The sequence below is a fragment of the Danio rerio genome, chromosome 13 (assembly GCF_049306965.1).
Source record: "Danio rerio strain Tuebingen ecotype United States chromosome 13, GRCz12tu, whole genome shotgun sequence".
Lineage (NCBI taxonomy): Eukaryota > Metazoa > Chordata > Actinopteri > Cypriniformes > Danionidae > Danio > Danio rerio.
This window is the reverse complement of record NC_133188.1, coordinates 6,217,808-6,237,774: the sequence shown is the minus strand read 5'-3', so window position 1 is coordinate 6,237,774 and position 19,967 is coordinate 6,217,808. Positions and strand designations below refer to the sequence as shown.

General features: G+C 37.9%; 1 protein-coding gene across 2 annotated transcripts; it reads right to left on the bottom strand.

The window, feature by feature from the left end:
• Window positions 1–1,808: 1,808 nt before the first annotated feature.
• ppm1g (protein phosphatase, Mg2+/Mn2+ dependent, 1G) lies at window positions 1,809–18,617 on the bottom strand. 2 transcript variants are annotated; one of them, NM_201488.1, is given in 12 exon segments: window positions 1,809–2,726; window positions 2,853–2,888; window positions 5,633–5,729; window positions 7,716–7,845; window positions 7,943–8,177; window positions 9,866–9,994; window positions 12,183–12,625; window positions 14,852–14,975; window positions 15,793–15,878; window positions 17,432–17,501; window positions 18,063–18,291; window positions 18,465–18,617. In NM_201488.1, coding segments are annotated over 11 exon segments (1,488 nt in total). In that variant the 5' UTR covers window positions 18,174–18,291; window positions 18,465–18,617; the 3' UTR covers window positions 1,809–2,699.
• Between the last annotated feature and the right edge of the window lie 1,350 nt (window positions 18,618–19,967).

Genomic DNA, 19,967 nt, shown 5'->3' with positions numbered 1-19,967 from the left:
AGCGTATATTTATGAGGTCCAAAAAGCATTTCCGTTTTGATGAGTAGAATACTATAGGTTAACACTTTACATTTAAGTTCAGCATTTTTTGTTTTTCACTTTAAGAACAGCCTACCATTTTTAATGAACTTATTAAAGCACATTTTAATTTAAACATTAAAGTTTGATTTTGTTTGTCTTTTTACATAAGCACAGTGCAGTGTTAATGTTCAAACTATTGATAATGTTTAAAGTGGCTGATAATATTATATATTCTTAATAATAGTAGTAAATCTGCCACGTTTTTAAACTGTGCAGAGCTGTTGCTGCTTTACTGGGCCTGCAACGCTTCGCATTTCAACACTGGTCATTATGGTGGTACTTGGAGAGACCATTTTTTCTGAGGTGGTACTTGATAAAAAAAAAACGTTTGAGAACCACTGCACTAATTAATGCAAAGCCTTGAAATTGTCTCAGTCTGGCTTTAGTAGGTTTCAGAATCAAGGGGAGGACTGCTGACTTAACAATTGAGCAGACCATCATTGGAACCCTCCATAAGGGGGAAAAGCTATTGCAAAAGAAACTGGATGCTTACAGTCATTACATTTACATGGACATCAATAATTAGGTTTTATTGCGATTAGGACAATACTCTGATTAAGAGTCTACCATGTAAACAGCAATTGAGTAATTTAATCAGATTAAGGTCATAATCGAACTAAAGAGAAATCGAATTAAGACTGAGTATGCCCATTTTAGTCGCATTATTGAAGTGCAGTACAGACATGTAAACACCTTAATCTAATCAACTATTACCATCATGTAGGGCTTTTCGCCAAGTTGTTTGAAACTCTTTGCACCTCCCGAGTCAGTGCAGACCACAGACATCTGCATCGTGTAGTGCGCTTTTTTTTCCCATTCAGCACACGGTACGAACTTCCATTAAAACAACACTCTTCCAGCAGTTCATAGTTGCATCCAATATCTCGTTTGCCATGGGGGACATGGCCGAATGAAAGTGCCAAACCACAGTTAAAGTTGACAAATTAATAATGAAACACCCAATATACATAAAACTCCAGAGGAACAGCAGATAGTGCGGTGACACAATGACGTTAATCAAATGTGCCTTAACATGAACTGTTATGGTTATGGATATCATATGCTGGTGTAGGTCCATTGTCTTCTCAAATCCAGTCAAGTCAACCTGTTGAACACACTAACCCAGGGGTGTCCCAGCTTGGTCCTGGAGGGGCGGTGTCCTGGAGAGTTTAACTCCAACCCTAATCAAACACACCTGAATCAGCTAATCAAGCTCTAAAGCTGCTGCCACACTGGGCTTTTCCTCCCATAGACTTCCATTCATACGCACGCGAATGCGTCAGACCGGAAACGCAGTATCAAGCTTGGTGAACTCTGACCTGCGAAATCGCATCACCTGACTGCGTGAGACCAATCGAGGATCAAAACATGACCTCTATACACAAAAAATTAAAACATGGAGCAATCGCTCGCTTTTTTAATGCCTAATAATCTTGTTTATTCTCGCCTTTTCGCAGCACGACAGAATTTCGCATTATAAATCTCTAGTGTGAGCGCAGCTTCAAGTAGGAATCTTCAATGTAGTCTCAATTTAAATGGGCTGCAGACATGTACTACACACAGGAACATAATGAGGGCAGCTCTTAGATTTGAATAAAATCACCCCTTTTAAAAGGCTAGAATTTAAATGATTTGTTTTGCTCTTTCCAAAGATGCACAGACACAAAACGTCCTTGCTGCTTATACAAACCCCAGTTCCCCTCAAGAAAAACAGCATTGCGGTGCTTGTCTCCACTTGTTTATTGATACAGAAAAGGCTGTAGTTCTGAGCAATGACTTGTCGTTTTTCCCTGTACAACCCACAAAGATGCTCTGAAAAAGTACCAAAATATATATTCCAAAATACGTTGTATATAAACCTTAATGAATTCGAGGGATGCTTTAAGAGTGAGGACAATGTAAAACGAAAACTCTTGCCTTGAAGACGTCCACGCTGGAACTGTTCAGAACAAGACATTGATCCAAACGCCGGCCTGCCGTCCGCATAATTCAAAGAAGCCTGTAATTATGGACTTTGGGAAAAATGGCATTGCAAACAAAGTTATTTTTAGCGAATATGAAACAAGGGAGAGAGGAATGTCGGAGTAACTCATCATCATCTGAGATCATTTCCACAGGATTAATTTTATCCCACATCTATGTGATGGCTTTGGGGGAGGAAAAATAAAAAAAGACCAGCATGTGTTTAATCACATTATTTAAAAAAAATGTATTTGATCAGTTACACACTGGTGTCCAGGGAAAACATCACAAATATTGACAAGGATCCACTACTGCATATAAAAAAAAAGAAAAATCAAATTGACATTTACTGGAAAAATACTATGTACACAAAACAATGGTACGATGGACGAGACAAATAAATGAGGAGCACATAAATTCATGTGTCGTCACCTCTGAAACCGATACTGCTCCGTTCACTCCATTATCATCAAATATAAATGTTGCTGATGGGATTGTTAAACCAGGAAAAAAAAACAAGTTAACAGTTGTGTCTTTGAATCATTTAAAAGTAAAATGCTCTTTCTCAGGGAGCTATCCTTAAAATTCTCCTAAGTGGTCTGTATTCAAAAGGGAAAGTGTCCTCAAAATAATCAACACATTCAGCGACAGCACCTTTACTCAGTTTTGGGTTTTTTGCTGTCGTTGCCGTTTTCTTCCACTGCGGTCTCCTCTGGCTTTCTCTTCTTGGTGCCCTCAGCGACGTTGCTCCCGGAGCGCGGGGAGAAGGTGACGATCATACAGGTCATGTTGTCGCATCCAGTGCCGTCTCCTGAGGTGTCTGGTGCCAGGCAGTGGTCCAGCAGCTAGATGTGAAGAGAAGAGGCTTTTGTTTTAAAAAAATCCACCGAGTCTTGTCATGGTTCCAGTAAATGTGTACTTCATTACTGCAGCAAAACAGCTAATGTAAATCTGCAGATTTCACCAAGTTAAATTTAAGACTTTTAAAGACATTAAGACCATTGTGAATATAATTTAAGGATTTGTTTTCGAATACCCCAGGTACAGGAAAGATTTTCACTCACCCTATCAAATAATGATTAAAAATTAATACATTTAATAATACAATAATAATAATAATTTTGTTTGAATATTTATTATTACTTTTCAAATAAATCCATTCCCAAACCCAATAACCCTTACAAAGAATAGAGCAAAACATAGCTGTCAATAACTTCAGTCTACAATAATAATTAATAATAACATTAATAATCTATTTATAAATAATAACTTAACAAATTTAGGTCATGTCAGTACCCTCAGTACATAAAGAACTTTTTAGCAAATGTAACTGCAAGTAATTAAATGCTATTATTAAATAGAAAGTTTTAAGTTTTATTGAGATTAATTGTTGGTGATTGTATGGGTGTTAATGGACAGATTGGGTAGCTATACATGAACAAATGAAAATTAAGACCCGTTTAAAAAGATTTAAGACCGACAACACAACATTTAAGTAGATTTAAGACTTTTCAAAGCCTAAAATTTAGCTTTGGATATTTAAGACATTAAGACTTTTTAAGACCCCGCGGATACCCTGTTAATGTACATTTTTGCTTGGACAATCAAGCAGCGAGTTAACAGTGTTATTTCTCTAAGTGAAATGAAGGCTTGGATGGCTTTTAATTCAAGTTTTAATGAAAACAAAACAGAAGTAAGGGTTTTTGAAGGTACCGTTGGGACCCCTCGGGTTAATTTGAGTTTGTTAGCTCAGTTTATTAAGCCTACAGTCACTACTTTAGAGGTGAAATTTGACAGTAATCCATGCTTTTGTGACCACTCTGTTAGATTACCGTAATGCACTGTATGCGGGGAATAGTGAGTCACTACTGCCCGCTTGCAAATGGTGCAAAATGCAGCAGCATGCCTGTTAACAAGAACATGGAGGGTAATTAAGTTTTCATTAGGTGCTTTGGATGGTCGAGATTTCTGAAAGTAGGAATCTTCAATGTAGTCTCAATTTATATGGACTGCAGACTTGTACTACACACAGGAACATAATGAGGGCAGCTCTTAGATTTGAATGAAAATACCCTTTTTAAAAGGGTAGAATTTGGATAATTCGTTATGCTGTTTACAAAGATGCAGACAGAAAACTTCCTTTTAATTTAAGTAAATGAAAACAAAACAGAAGTAATGGTTTTTGAAGGTACTGTTGTGACCCCTCTGGTCAATGTGGGTTTATAAGCGTGGTATATTAAGCCTACAGTTACCAATTGAGGGCTGAAATTTGACAGTAATCCATGCTTTTGTGACCACTGGTAGTGGGTCACTATTGCCCATTTAAGAGTTTAATACCTTTTGAGGGTCTTGATTTTCTCACAATTGATTTATCAACTTTTAATACTTTAAGACCCCGCGGACACCCTGTTTTAGGGCTGGGCAGTATATTTTATCGATATGATTGCTTAACGCGATTATTCAATATCTTTCCTATCGATATGGTTTGAGGCCACATGTGCGCATTTTGCATGAAACCGAGCACTCCGAGGTAGCATGCGAGCTCCACTTGCACAACTGAGCGCATAGGCAAATGAATGATTCACTCCCCGAGTCATACAAAAGATTTGTTAGAAATGAATGAATCGATCAAGAAGACCCATCACTACACGCGACATGGAGGAACATGCAGTGCCGGTGCTGTATCGAAATCTGACTCCCCCTCGCGTGCAAGCACGTCACACAGCACCTGCTGCTGTCACAGCGGTTTATCGGAAACCTTTTATTGATCATTTCTTCCGCATTTGACAGTAACAAGGAAAAAAGAAGCTGTGTCAAATTGACAAGCAGCACCTGAATGTGTTCAAAAATGAAAAAAATGGGACGAATTTATACCGCATTTTGAAAGTGAAACCACCTCATATACACTGATCTTAAGTTCAGTATTTATCACACGACGGTCTATTCTTTACATTTACGTTATAACACATTTAGCTCTGCGTTTTGGTCTGTTATTGCATATTGACTTCAATTTCGATTATATTCTAATTGTATTTATTGATTAGTTTAGTTTAGCCTCTTAACTGGAAAACATGATTTGATTTGTGTGTACAAATCAAACGGTTTGGTTTAAACGATTAATAAAAAATAAATAAATAAAATGCATTTGTCTACCAAACATTTCTTTTTCTATTTTATTATCTCGCTGTTAGCTACTCTTTCAACAAATAACAATATAAGAATGATAATTATAATGATGACAATAACAGGGAGGGAAACCCCCGTGTTTAAATTGTACTTTATTAAAACTTTATTAAACAGTTTTTGAGCAAAGGCTTTGACTCTTAAGTAACCATTTATGGGAAAATACTGGATATATATCGTATACAGTCATTCCTCCTAAAAATAGAGAGATATAATTTTTTGCACATATCGCCCAGCCCTACCCAGTTTCAATTCGAATATTCGGGCAGCCCTACTATTTTCAAAACCGCAGCTTTTTAACACTGTTTTGACATGTCAGCATGCAAATAGGTATATATTTAACAGGTAGGGCATTAAATCAAGAAAACAAATGGGGGAAAAAGGCCCACGCATCCTCAGTACTTACCTCATCAATAATGGCAGATAGGGGATTGTTTTTACCGGACTCAGTTTTCATTCTCTCACTCACAAAGTCTATTACTTCCTGACTGCTCATCACATTCCTTTAAACAAACAAAAGACGAATGAAAACACAGACATTTAATCAGCTGCTGTTTACGGTTAAATATAAAACTGCAGGAAAAGATGAACATGAAGAACTGTTGCAGGAGAACTAAAGTAACACCATTATATTGAATATCAGATGTTCTATCAGTGATGAGAACAATTCAATAAAAATCATCTTTCCATGATTACAGGGTAAATAAATGGCAAAAACGTCACAAATATCTTGAATAATCAATTTAAAGTCATTGTGCTTATTTGTATTGCTATACAGCTACTGATAATTTAATTACAGGGTCGCTGTATTTTGAAGTACTGAATAGTGATAACACAGCTGTAATAGAAACCACAATAACAAAACTAAAAAGTGGTGGCTCGAGAAGGCCTACTCTGAACGTTTGAAGTAGTTTTTAAGAAGTTTGAAACAGTTGGCATAGATGGTTAACTATATTTATGACAGCATGTTTCGGCATGTTTCTTGCTGGGTGGTTAATCTTTGCATGTTGACAGTATGATTAGTATGTTTCTTAGTGTGTTTTTAGTATGGATTTAGTATATATTGTTAGTTTGTTGGGCGACGCAGTAGGTAGTGCTGTCACCTCACAGCAAGAAGGTCGCTAGTTTGAGCCTCGGATGGGTCAGTTGGTGTTTCTGTGTGGAGTTTCCGGAGTCTCCGGTTTCCCCCACAGTCCAGAGACATGCAGGACAGGTGAATTGCATACAGGCTAAATTGTCTGTAGTGTATGCGTGTGTATGGATGTTTCCCAGAGATAGATTGCAGTTGGAAGGGCATATGCTGCGTGAAACGTGCTGGATAAGTTGGCGGTTCATTCCGCTGTGGTGACCATGAATAATTAATGGACTAAGCCAAAAAGAAAATGAATATTATTGGCTTCCGACTTTCACATGACGAACAAATGACTCAAACCAAAGACTCAAGAAATGATTGGATCAAATGGTTTTCCGGCCCTGGATTAATAAAGAGACCGAGACGAAAAGAAAATGAATGAATGAAACTACATTTCTAGTATGATTAGTATGCATTGGTATATTGTTAGTATGTTTCTAGTATGATTAGTATGCTTCTGGTATGGATTGGTATTTTGTTGGTATGTTTCTAGTATGAATTAATATACTGTTAGTATGGATTGGTATGTTGTTGGTATGTTTCTAGTATGGATTGGTAGGTTGTTGGTATGTTTCTAGTATGACTAGAACGTTTCTAGTATGGATTGGTAGGTTATTGGTATGTTTCTAGTATGATTAGTATGTTTTTAGCAAGTCTATGGAACAGTTGCTAGGGTGGCGCAAGTGGTTTCTAGGATGTGGCTATTAAGTTGAAAGGTTATCAGAGTTTGAGAGATTGGTAGTCTGAGTTAAATGAGTCCAACCTTAAGTCTACATGACAGTCTGGTGCAAAGTAATGAGGTCACAAAGTTTGGTCTAAAGTTAAGTTGATGGGACTTTTCCAAATTTCCCAGGATCAGTTTTCAGTTGGAAAAGACATAGCAACTTAATTCAGTATATTTTTGAGATTTGGAGTTAGTTTGGTGGTTGTAGTATGAACAGTTTAGGACGAGATGCATTCTTAAATTAGTTTAAGTAGTATACCAGTATGTTGGCTCTCTCAAGCTGCCAATATTAACCAAATCAGAATCTTAAGTAAACATTATGGTCATGTCTACTCTCGAAAAAAAAAAACAAAAGTGGTAAGAAACATTTAACTTCAAATGACTTACAACTGATACTGTTGTCATTGTAGGAATTTTATATGTTAAAGTACACGTTAATTTCAGAGGAAGGACAGAGGTTGAGCCAAAATTATTTTTTTAGAAAAATCTGAAATAATCTCTTGAATCTCCAAAGAGAAACAAAGCATTATTGTTTTTTTACAGCCACTGAAGTGCATGACTTCCATTTGGGGCTTAATATGAATGATGAAACTACTAACATACTTTGGATCAATAAAAAAAAAAAAGTCTTACCAAATGCCATCACATGCAATAACCATGAACTCATGATCATCGTTGAGAGTCAGCACTTTGACATCAGGGAGAGCGGAGATCATCTGTTCCTCAGCGGGAAGAGCTTTGTTTCTTTTGTAAAAGTGATCGCCTACATGAAACCCAGCCATTAGTCATGCAATAATGAAAATGCATTCAATTAATGATTTAAAATAAATAAATAAAAAAATCAGAGTATTCCACATTACCGATAGCTCTGGAGAGGTTCAGTCCTCCATTGACACGACCGTCCATGGTCACCTTTCCACCAGCATTCTTTATTCTGGCCAGCTCGAGCTCATCCTCCGGCTTGTGGTCGTAGGACATGTCTAACGCTTTTCCCTTTTCAGACACCACACATCTGGAGTCTCCAGCGTTGGCCACGATCAGCTGCTTCCCACGAATAAGAGCAACTACAGCTGTAGTGCCACTGTCTGAACCTGGCTGGATAACGGAGATGAAAAATGGTCAGCAAAAATGACTCCGCACCAGTATGTATCATAAGTTTGTGTGTTCTGCTCCTTGTGCACTATATTCCAATGTACACGGCAACTGTGATTAATAATCTGTTCATCAAAACAACTAAATTCAGTGGTCACGGTTCGGTTCACACATTTACTTGAATCATTTGACAGTGAAGCGAGTGTTTTGTGTATTTGACTGGAATATGTAAAAGTATGGATACCTGCCGGCTGCAGCCCTCTTTCTGCACTTCCAGCACTTTTACTTTTACATTTACTAAAGTTCGGCCCACTGCAGTCTATTCTGTTCGATCATGGTTTAATAGTTCATTTCTCAAGAGTTTGCAGTGTCTCTTTCACAGTTAATGCTGCAAACTTGCATGCTTCAGGTTTGATTGATTTAAACTTTAAAGATTCCTGTACAAGATGTGATGAACCCAACACTAGTGCAGGGTTCTCTCTCAGCTCTCAAATGCTTTTTTTTTTTTTTTTTAAATCAACATGTTCTTGTGTTGCAATATTTAGGTGGAACGCATGTCACATACCATTATAATATCCATATTAACAGTCTGCAAAGTTTAAGTGGGTACTTACACTAGGTATAGTTGCTCTGAACCGTGCCGAAGTGCAAAAAAATTAGAATACATGAGCTTGGGAATAACTTTTTTCCTGTCATGGCTAGGTTTTTTATGCTGATGTATGGTGTGTCTAAATCAGGGGTCTCAAACTCAATTTACCTGGGGGCCGCAGGAGGCAAAGTCTGGGTGAACAGTTCTTCTGAACATGGCATCTTTTGCCTACTCTTTGCTGCCAGAGACTTGACAGCGCTTCTTCTCACAAATCTGAATCACATTTGGCTTTAGAGCGGAAGCAGTTGAGACCCTCAGTATGGCTTGAAGATGATCATCATTAAGTCTAGACCTGTACTTTGACTTATTGAAGTTCAAGGTGGAGAATAACTTCTCACACACTTATCACACACTCAAAACTTCCATTCCCTCACCTAAAAAAAAGGCGTATATATGTATAAATAAAACACCCCCACCCCACTCCAGTCACATCAGTCTGTACCAGTCTGTATCTACCTATAATATATATAAGGTGCAGGCTGTAGCTAGGTAGGTGGCAGGCTGCAGATAGGTAGCTAAGTGGCAGGCAGGGGCGGGAACAGCTTACCTTGGTTCTGGCCGGCGCGAGTTCCCTCCTACACTTCCCGCCCGTCACAGCGTCTAACAAAGGGGCAGGGTGCGTGGTGACGTCACCGGCATCCCTGCCCCTTTGTTTACACGGCAGGCGGGGAATGCCAGTGACCGCTGTGTACGGATAGAATCAGCGGAGTGGGGAGCGCTCTCTCTCCCCGCTCCGCTGATTCTGTCAGTGTACAGCGGTCGGCGCGGGCCACAAAATATTGCACTGAGGGCCGCAAATGGCCCGCGGGCCGCGAGTTTGAGACCCCTGGTCTAAATGGTATTTAAGTGTTACAACAGGGGATTTTTTTTTTACAGTGTAAAACAAATCAAACTGAAAACGGTGACCACAGAGCAGTGATACAAACTGAAGCAACAATTGCAGAACACAATCACAGAAATAGTGTCTTGATCATTAAATGCATTTTTCACCTTGTTAAAACATGCTCTAAAACTGAAATAAGGGGTCGGGAGACATGCTAACCTCCTCTTTTCCATCCATGCCTGGCAAGCACATTTCCTCCTCTTCATCGGTATCCTCTTCCTCTCCTTCTTCAGTGTCATCCTCTTCTTCATTCTCGCTGCTGTTCTCACCATCCTCCTCACTGCCGTCCTGTAAACAAATGTTTGTCAACATTAAGATGCTAAGAGTTGCAAAAATAAGTATTTTAGTAGTATTCTGTTTGTAATTAACTAGATCTATTTTTCCTATATTAAACAATATTTTTGTTTGTTTGTTTGTTTAAAAAGGTTTAGGTTTACAAAAGGTTTTGACTATTTGCTTACCAAAGGCTGTATGGCTGTATGTATGCATGCATGCATGTAGATGTGTGTATGTAAACACAAGCAAATTCAGTAAAATTCTGAAAAGTCATTAGAATTGAGCATTTTAAGAGCTTTCAGATAATGCATTTATAACTCTAATTTATTCCAGCATTGTAACTTCAGTCTACTGACCCCAAATATTTGATCAGCAGTGCTAAGCTTTTTTTATTTTACCTTTTTATTTTTAAATAGACCTGCTCTGAAATACTTTGGACCATGATAAATGTCCACGTTTTGGACTTTTGGAAAAATGCTTAAACTCTAACAGAAACATACTTTTCAGTTACCAGGAGGGGTGGGCGATACTGCAATATTTGGCATTGATCCATACCAGGGGTGTCCAAACTAGGTCCTGGAGGGCCGGTGTCCTGGAGAGTTTAATAGCTAATCAAGCTCCTGCTATATATACTAGAAATCTCCTGGCAGGTGTGTTGAAGCAAAGTGGAGCTAAACTCAGCAGGACACCGGCCCTCCAGGACAAAGTTTGGACAGCCATGACCTAATCCAAGTAATTACAGGGCCAGCAGCAATAATTTTGATTTCTACTTTTATTACAATTGTTGAATTTTTGTAGACATATCAAAATGTCCTACAACAATGTCTGGTAACAAGGGTAAACAAAACAATGTTGTTCGATAGCACTGTCTGAAACATTCTAGCTCTTCTCTGGATTAGGTGCTACTTTATTGGCTGGCTTGTACCTTCCTCTTGTCATTTACTTTGAATATAACGTCCTCTAAATGAATAAAAAAAGTAAAACTTAAATGTTTTTCTTAAAATAAAATAAATTCTCATCCTGGATCAGCAAACTTGTATCGGACTAAGCCAGCACGTGCTGATTAAACGAGACAAAAGCATCCTTTTCTGTTATTCTGCCGTTATTTGATTTCTGTGCAATACCCCCTTCTCTGTCTTTAAATAGAAAACATATATTAGAGAACAAATGTTTTAAAATGTATTCTCTACATTCCCTGCACGAATCGGTTACAACCATAAAAACAGAAATCTTTCTTGCCATCGTATCCCAACCATAGCAGCCAAAAGATCTCCTTAGATACCTGATGAAAGGTCAACTGAACAGAGGAGCACTGTGAGTGAACAATGCATGAAAGCGATGTTTACGAAATGTATGGACTTTGATGTCCATTAGAAATTGTACACAATGTATCGATATCAATAAATTATGTTTACATCCAAAACTGCGATTTATATTAATGCGCGAAACTGGAAAAATCTCATAAAAGACGTGCGAATAAAGCAGCATTTCCGACCAACGAGTCAAAGAGAACAAAATTGTCACTTCCTGATTAATTGGCACCAAATAACAACAGTAAAAATAGAATTCGCTGCGGTAGGAGAAGCTGCGTGAATCTTTTCCTCATTTAATAGATGACTTGTGTCTAAGAAGACAATCCCACACAATGAATGTGTTTGAAGATGTGAGACACGGAGCACAGACGCTCTTGATTCTGGAGGTAATTAATAATATATTAACACTAATACTGAAATGTTTAAGGCGTTTTAGAAAGACCAAAACAGCATTTCAGATGTTTTACAATGTGCTCAGCCTGCTGGTTTGTCCATTCATGATCTCTTTTAACAAAAATCACACGACTTTTTTAATGCACATACTGGAACTTTTTCTGTAAAAGTGTTTCCATTGTAGGTTATGGCATCTTTTCATATTAAAAGATTATCCCTCTCAGTTATGCTAATTTTCAAAATGTATGCGCATCTTGCGGTTTCTGTCAACCGATTGTTTTAGGCGCATATCCAAAATGGGCATAAAAATAGGTGGATGGAAACATAGCTACTCTAGTATCAATTTAATTCCAATGTTGGCATCAATACTATCAATATTAAAGACTGATCTGCCAGGTCATCTGTATTTGAAAATGAACTTTTAACAGAAGGTTGTTATACAAACCTAGCTCCAAATAATCAACACTTGCCAGCTGTGCTAAATTTATATTCACCTCTTCCTCGCTGCCTTCCTCTTCTTCCTCCTCCTCCCCCGATTCTTCACTGTCCTCAAAGAACTTGGACTTGGCACTTCCTGGAGGAGCTGCTGCAGAAGAAGAGCAAGAAGGACCGGCATCCCCAGACTTTTCAGCTGATCCTTCAGAAGCTGAGCCGCCGGAAGCAGCCGCTCGTCTGCAGGCCCTCATCTTGGAGCCTTCAGCTGCATTTCCAGCACCAGCCGGCTTCTTCCCAATACTGTCAACAACAGATGGCCCGCATTCTGTCTCGCCGTTGATTCCCTTCTCGGCATGAGATTTCTCCCCATCCTCGGACTCTTTAGAGGCCTCGGGACATGGCTTTTTGGCATTTTTGTTTTGGTTCTGTCCGTAGCGGGTGAGCAGCTCCTCGATTGTCATAGTGGCTTCTTCATGCAGCAGAGCAGCTTCTTCATTATCAACTGACAATAAGACAAAACAAAAAAAATATTGGATTTATTTTTTATAATTTGTATTAGCGGAAACATTCATGCATTAATACCCAAAACAATTAGTATGCTTACATGGACACCATTACTCCGATTTTATTAAGATTAATACAATATTCTGATTAAGACTCAACCATGTAAACAGCGTTTTTTTGATGACCTTAATCTGACTCAAGTCATAATCGAACTAAAATCTAATTAAGACATGAAGCTATTTTAGTCACACAGGTTTTGCTTTTGGGTGCGGAAGGAATTTGAACAGTGTCCTGAAGCCGGCAGCACAATGGATCAAAAGCGGCACACCTACAATTATCCATCTGTCTAAATGAAGCTAATTTATCTATTCATCGCCACATCAGCAACTTATGGCTATTTTATGGCAAAATGTATTTACATAAAAATGTTACATGACAAAAACAAATTCATATTAAAATAAAAAGTTACTTGGGGTGCTTTCACATCTGTAGTTCGCTTCATTTGGTCTGGACCAAAGGCCAATAAATGATACATGGTTGCATTTTCTGCTGTTTTTGGGTCGTTTTCACACCACACTGCTGGCTTTGGTCCGAACCAGATGAAAAGAACCAAAATGCACTCATCTGACAAAATCCACATCACTCATTGGCCAGATGTTGTAGGACATAGTTCCTAAACTACTTATCGATTGGTTAGAATTCTCGTGCGGGAAAATGCTAAGAGAACTCCCGCAAGTAAACAAACCGGCAGACACAAAATTACGTTTTCTACAATGGAGGGACAACTGTGCTGACTGATTGTATCCCTGCTCATATACTATATAGTTTGCATACATCATTTTAGACAAACTGTACATTGAGAATGAATCGCGGCTGCAGCTGGAAAACAATGTTTTAATGCATCGCACGCCACTTCAGGAGGAGACATGAATTAATTTAGCTAAACTGCGACATGGCCATCTTGCCTAAATATTACCAAGGATCCATTAGGTAATGTTTTTCCCTCTCTCTCTTTCTGTTGATAAAGCGCTGCCAACAAATATTTTTCCTCCATATCCCATAATGCACAGCGCATCGGACTACGCAGCTGGATTAGTACTTTTTGTGGTTGGGTCTGTTTTAGTTCAGATCATGTCTCACCACAAACGAACCGCTCCAGGGTTCGTTGAAACCGTACGCTTTTTGGTCCGCTTTTGATGCACACTCGAATACGATTGCTGCATTCACATCTGCACCAAGAGGGAAAACGAACTCTAGTGCGATTCAACCAGACTAAAGAGGTGTGAAAGCACCCTCAGACAAATATATAGAACAAAAAAATAAAACACACAAAAATACATTCAAAGTTAAATATGATTTTTCAGTTCAATTTTTGATAAATAATTTAAGATTCGTCCTGCTGGTACCTTTTTAAAAATGTCCCAAGTACTCTCCTTTTAAAAATTGTCTAATTTTTAGGCCCACACGGAATCTGCGTGCGCAGAATCCCGCAGATTTTTGTGTGAATGTGTAAATTTGAATTTATTCAGTTTTTATTCAGTAATTTATTATTTTTATTTAATATATTAAGGTTTTGGTTATGATACTCCGCTGGATACTCCCAAAGTAATTCCACAGATTTACCAAAATTCTCAGCAGAAATAGCAAACCACGGCCGCAGATTCCATCTTAAAATCAGGTGAAACAGTATTTTTTTTTTGGTGACTCCAAAAAGGTTCGTTAAAAGCATGAACGCAATGTCCGATCCACCATTCACTTTATCAAAACATATTTGAATGTCTTCTGGTAAACACAAAAGATGATATTTTGAAGAATGCTGGCACCTATTGACTTCCAAAGTATTTTTTTTCCTACTATGGAAGTCAATGGGTGACAGCAACTAGCATTCTTCAAAATATCTTTCTTTGTGTCCTACAAAACTGAAACTGGCTTTGAACAAGCGAAGGGCGAGTAAATGATGAAAATGTATTTTTGTTTTGCACTCATATCAGCAGTGAACGGGAGATGCCAGTACAGAAAACAACATTCATTATCCAAACAAAACAAACTCAAGTCAAACAAGCTTAGGTTTGTCAACAAATACTCAGACCGTCATGCTATCCTTTAAATAACTGTGTCTTATTATTAGTGGCTTAAATTTTCATTAAGACACAAACAAATCATCTTTGAAAATAGTGAAAAGTAAAAGTGACAAACGTGTGATTTATTAAGTCTTAACATTTACCATCATCTTCATCTGCTACTTTTTCGGTTTCTTCCTGAGGACGTCCAGCTATCTGAACAAGCTCCTTGATGACTTCTTCTGTGGTGATTCTGGCATCTATATCCAGGAAGGCATCTTCCAGGGCCTGAGATTGATACAGTATGGTCAGTGCAGTGGATTGATCTTTAACCTATATGCCAAAACACCTTCTATCACAGACCAAACAAATCTGGACTGCTAAATTACACAGACGGGGGATTATTTGAAGTGCAATTCCGTGTTATTAGAGTCAGTTTGTTTTTGTTCTGTTTAGTTTTTTTAGCAAATGCCACCAACTAGTTTGCTCTATATATTTTTAATTTATTCTCTGTTTAATTTAAAGCACTTGTTATGGAATGAAGCAAACTAAAATAAATGTTCATTTTTAAAGGTTTTGTTTTATTTAGCTCGATCTTAAATGATTTATAATTGAGTTTATAAAAAGGGAACCTCTCCAAAGAGTTTTCTGTATTTTTTTTCATAATTCAATTCTGATTTCATTACTTGTGACTTGTTTTCAAAAAACAAAGTAATGCAGTAATAATTGTGTTACAGTACTGTAAAGTCACATACAAAACAATAATGACAATGGCAGAGATGCATTTAAAATGCCAGCTGCTTTCAAATCAGATTATGTTATGTGGATTCTACAATGTCTTCAGTACAAGCGGAAGCAGGAGTTGATTTGAGCCACAGAGCTGGTGGTAAATGTCATCATATTGCATCTTCTATTAAATGCTATATAACCTTCATTGGCTAGAGTATCTTCATGGCAAAAGCAACTTGGATTTATACAAATATAATAAATACAATGAAACCCATTCAAAATCGCACAAGGTAACTGTCATTGAAGAAATCATAATGGACAAACCTATTAGTCATATCTTAACAATAAACAACTTAAACAGATCAGCAAGGTTTACCTTTTGCAGCTTGCCTTCTTTATACGTCTTCTGCTCTTTAATGATGCCTGGTAAGTACTTGGAGCAATACAAAGCAACTTCCTCACCTGGAGAAACAACATAACAGAGTGTGCCCAAACTCAATGAAGACTCTGAAAATTAACTGATGAATTATGTGAGAACATCCAGGAAAATCCATTTTGGTCCACATTTAGGAATGCTAAACCGATTGTAAATTTGCTCACCCTCATGTCCAGGACCGAAAACTGCCACTCGCCAAATAAAAGTTAAAGTCAGCAATGGCTAATGAATAATATGAATCTGTTACTCTCCATTTGGATGCTCACTAACTATTTTAATTAAAAAGAAAATGTGAAAATGAAATTATAAATGTCTAAATACAACTACAATGTTATTCATTAAATCGTTGGAGTGAGCAGCCTGTTATAAGTTACCAATGTCTCAGAGCAGCTCAATCAGCAGAAAAATGATCCATGATCCCGTAAAGTTATTTTCCCGTATTTTTAGTCTTTCTCTGAAAGGTGGCAAATAAACCTTAATTAGTCGATCCTCCCATACGCAACCTATACCGCCGAACCACTAGGGACCGCCCCTTGCTCTTAAATGCGAGTCTGTTCAGTGCTTTCGCTTTGTTTAGGCATGAAAACACTTTGAAATAAACATTAAAACGGCGCGATTCTCTTCCTACTCATTGCAGGTGCCGTCTCCCCTTCATATGCAATCCTCAAAACAGTCATATAGCGCTGCATGACTGTAAGCTGACGCGCTCCATAGTTATAAACAGACGCTGTTTTCCCAAACGGATTCTGTACTCAAGATTTGAAGCGGAGCAAAAGACTGGGTTTTGGGTGCGTGTTTCAACAGATATACACATAAATAAAAATAATAATATCTAAAGATATCGATCTTGGTGTTTTTTATTTTTCCAATCACAAATAATTTCGTCCTAAATGAGCATAAACAGCTGCAATTTAGCAATTGAATGCTTTCATTATAACATTAGATGTGTGCATTTTTAAAGTGACACTTGTTATTTAATGTAAACAAAGGGGAAAAAAATCTAAATAAATCATGCATTCGTTGCTCTTTAATCAGAATGTGTATGTTATACAGTGAAGAAATGGCTAATGGGATTTAATTCTATTACATTTCAATAATAGCTATTAATTTTAATAAGCTGAACTGTTTGCTAATTTGCTGCTAATGTATACTATTTATGTTTTCTTTTGTAAATAATAATAAAACATACTACTGACCACTGAACTGTTTATTTACAACGAAACAGCTGCAAATGAGCATATTAAGTAATTTGGGGAATTTTTTCTAAAGGGGGTCAGGGGAATCCCTTATTATGGTGGGCATATCCCTTATTTTCACATCCCAATGTTGACAGGTATGCACTATACCTACACACAGTTCTGTCCAAACAGCTCACAAAAGTTGATTTCCATCATAGGTGGCCTTTAACGGAAGTCAAAGATTTGGAACCATTTGAGGAAGAGTAAATAGTGAGTGAAGAATCATTTTAGTGTGAACTATCCCATTAATGAACAGACTGCTTTGGAAACATCGGAGGCCGGACAACTGACAGAAACGAGTCTCTCTTCCTCATCTTTAAATCCTTATACTATTATCTTACCTCCATGGCCATCATAGACAGCGAACATAGCGGTTTCATCGTCCAGCTCCGGGATGCAATTGTGCGCGTCCTAGGAAACAAAAACAGGTTATGAAGAAAAACCGAGAGCTTGAGGCGGGAGTCACCCTCTGACCTCACTGGCGCCAAAATCCGCGCACGTCACTCCTCCCACTAGACAAAAAAATACTGACTAGCATTACTTAACTTTGAAAAGCAAATATACACTGCTTTGAAATGGAGTTAAAGTTGGTTTTATATTCACACATTCGTTCATTTGTGAACGGTGACATGCTCCTTATATTGTTTACCATGGTAACGTTACTTTGAATATTCGGTCTGAAGTAGCATACAAGTATGACTCCAATGCAACGTTAGCATCATTTAACTGAGTGAACAATGTACTTTGATAGTCACAGGCTGCTAGTATGATCTTCACATTTAAAATTGGCAAAGAATACTTTTCTGAATTCATATTATTACGGAGAAAGTCTGAATATATGAACAACTTTACCTCAATAGTTTTAATAACATATAATTCACGTACATTTGCTCGTTAATAGCATTAGCAATCCATCTATCAGCAAATTAAAGTAACAAAACCTATTTAATATTATTAAAGTGGTTGTTTTACCTCCATAGACACTCGCCATCCCTGCATGGCCGAGAACCCATAGTTCAAGTTCTTGCTCCCGCCGTTGCCAGTGCTCTTCTCCGTGTTGGGTTGAGACAAGTAAGCCCCCATGATGTGTGCAGTGAGATTTAGTGAAAAGAAAACGCGTAAAATTAAATAAATCCACTTAATCCAATCCACTGACTTCAAAGAAGGTAATACGTCTGTAAAAACTAGATTCTGGTCACATTTCAGAGCGAAGTGAAGCTTGGATGAGAGTAAACCGGTGTTTTACCCTGCTACTGCTGCTAGCTGATGGGCTGCTGCTAACACTGCTGATGCTGCTGGAGTTTCTAAATGAACAATCACTCAGGTATGATGGAGAGTCCGGGCAGGCCTGCCTGAAACTGAGCGAGCTCACATTAAACGCGAATGGGGATAAACGTTGATGCAGTCAGAGCCTCTTTTTAAAAGCAAAAAAGCCCCTAACACGTGTGAGTCAACATAATCAACAGTCCAGCAACAAACCCATTTCGCAGAGAGCGGACTTTAGGCACACCGGAAGCGGAAGTCTATTGTGAGTTCGCGCATGCACGTGGTTTTTAGAATTTCTTTTTTTTTTTTTGGTTTAAATAATAGTTAACAATAGATTGCAGAGACTAATATAAAAAAAGTCAAAATATAATAAATTTGTGGGTTCAAAGGAATCTATCTATTTTTGGTATAATTGTTTTACAAAAGGTACAACACTTTCCAGAATGATTTACCCATCTTTTTCTGTAAGTACATCTGATAGGTGCATTAAAAATCTGAATCGAATGCAATATACTTTTCTATGGAAGAATAAGCATCATTATCTAAGAAAATCAGATGTAGTGAAACCAATCAAGGAGGGAGGATTGAATGCAACTGATTTTGATGTTATGAAGGGTACCCTTAAGCTGAAGTGGCTTTAAACCTACCTTCGACATAAACATTTTTTCTGGTTTAGTTTTTCTTCAAAATTGTCATCTTTTTATAGTCAGGTATTGCTGTATTGAAAATAAGGGCACCTAGTTTACCCCTTTTTTAAGATTTATTATTATTATATGGTTCTTCTGCAAGTTTAGGTTCATTTTAAAACACAGTTTAGATTTTTTATTATAATGTGTTAAAAAGTGTGAGTTAGGGAGGGGGGGGATGTACACAGGTCGTTGTTTTAGGGGTGTGTTGCTTTACATGATAATTAGTTTCAGAGGTGGGTAGTAACGAGTTACATTTACTTCGTTACATTTACTTGAGTAAAATTATTGGGTAACGTGTACTTTTTGAGTAAATTTAAATATGTGTACTTTTATTCAAGTAAATTATTAGAGAAAAATCAGTACTCTTCGCTACATTTCGCGGCGTTCCTCCATTACTGTCAAATGATAATAAAAAAGATCCATATGTTTTGTTTGCAAATATCGCGTGGCGCCGCATTGGAGAGGTTGTATCGCGAGAGGTTGCTATACTGTTAGCGTGCGCGGCCGCCCGGCGCACGCCTGTGTGTTGACGAAGGAGACGTGCGAGTTATACGGTCATGCCATGGCCATTTGCGGTTCCGAGAAGGACGATCATGCTGTCTGTGTAGTGTTTTTATCGGACCAGGTCACCCGTCCTCAAGTTCAGTCTGTTTTCACTCCAAGGTGTAAACAACAATAGTCTGACAACACGCTACATTGAACTGACATCACAGCAGCAAATACATAAATTCCAGCTCCAACCTGAAAAAAGTGGTGGTAAGTGTCAAAATTATCCCAATTTGAACCTTATTCAAAGTAACTTTGCAGGCCCATAGCCAGAGGAGTTCGGGTGGTTGAAAAAACTCACCCCTCAATGACAAAGATCCAGAATTGGTCCCATACATGAGCTCATTTGCCTTATGTTGACTGCTATGTCATCGTA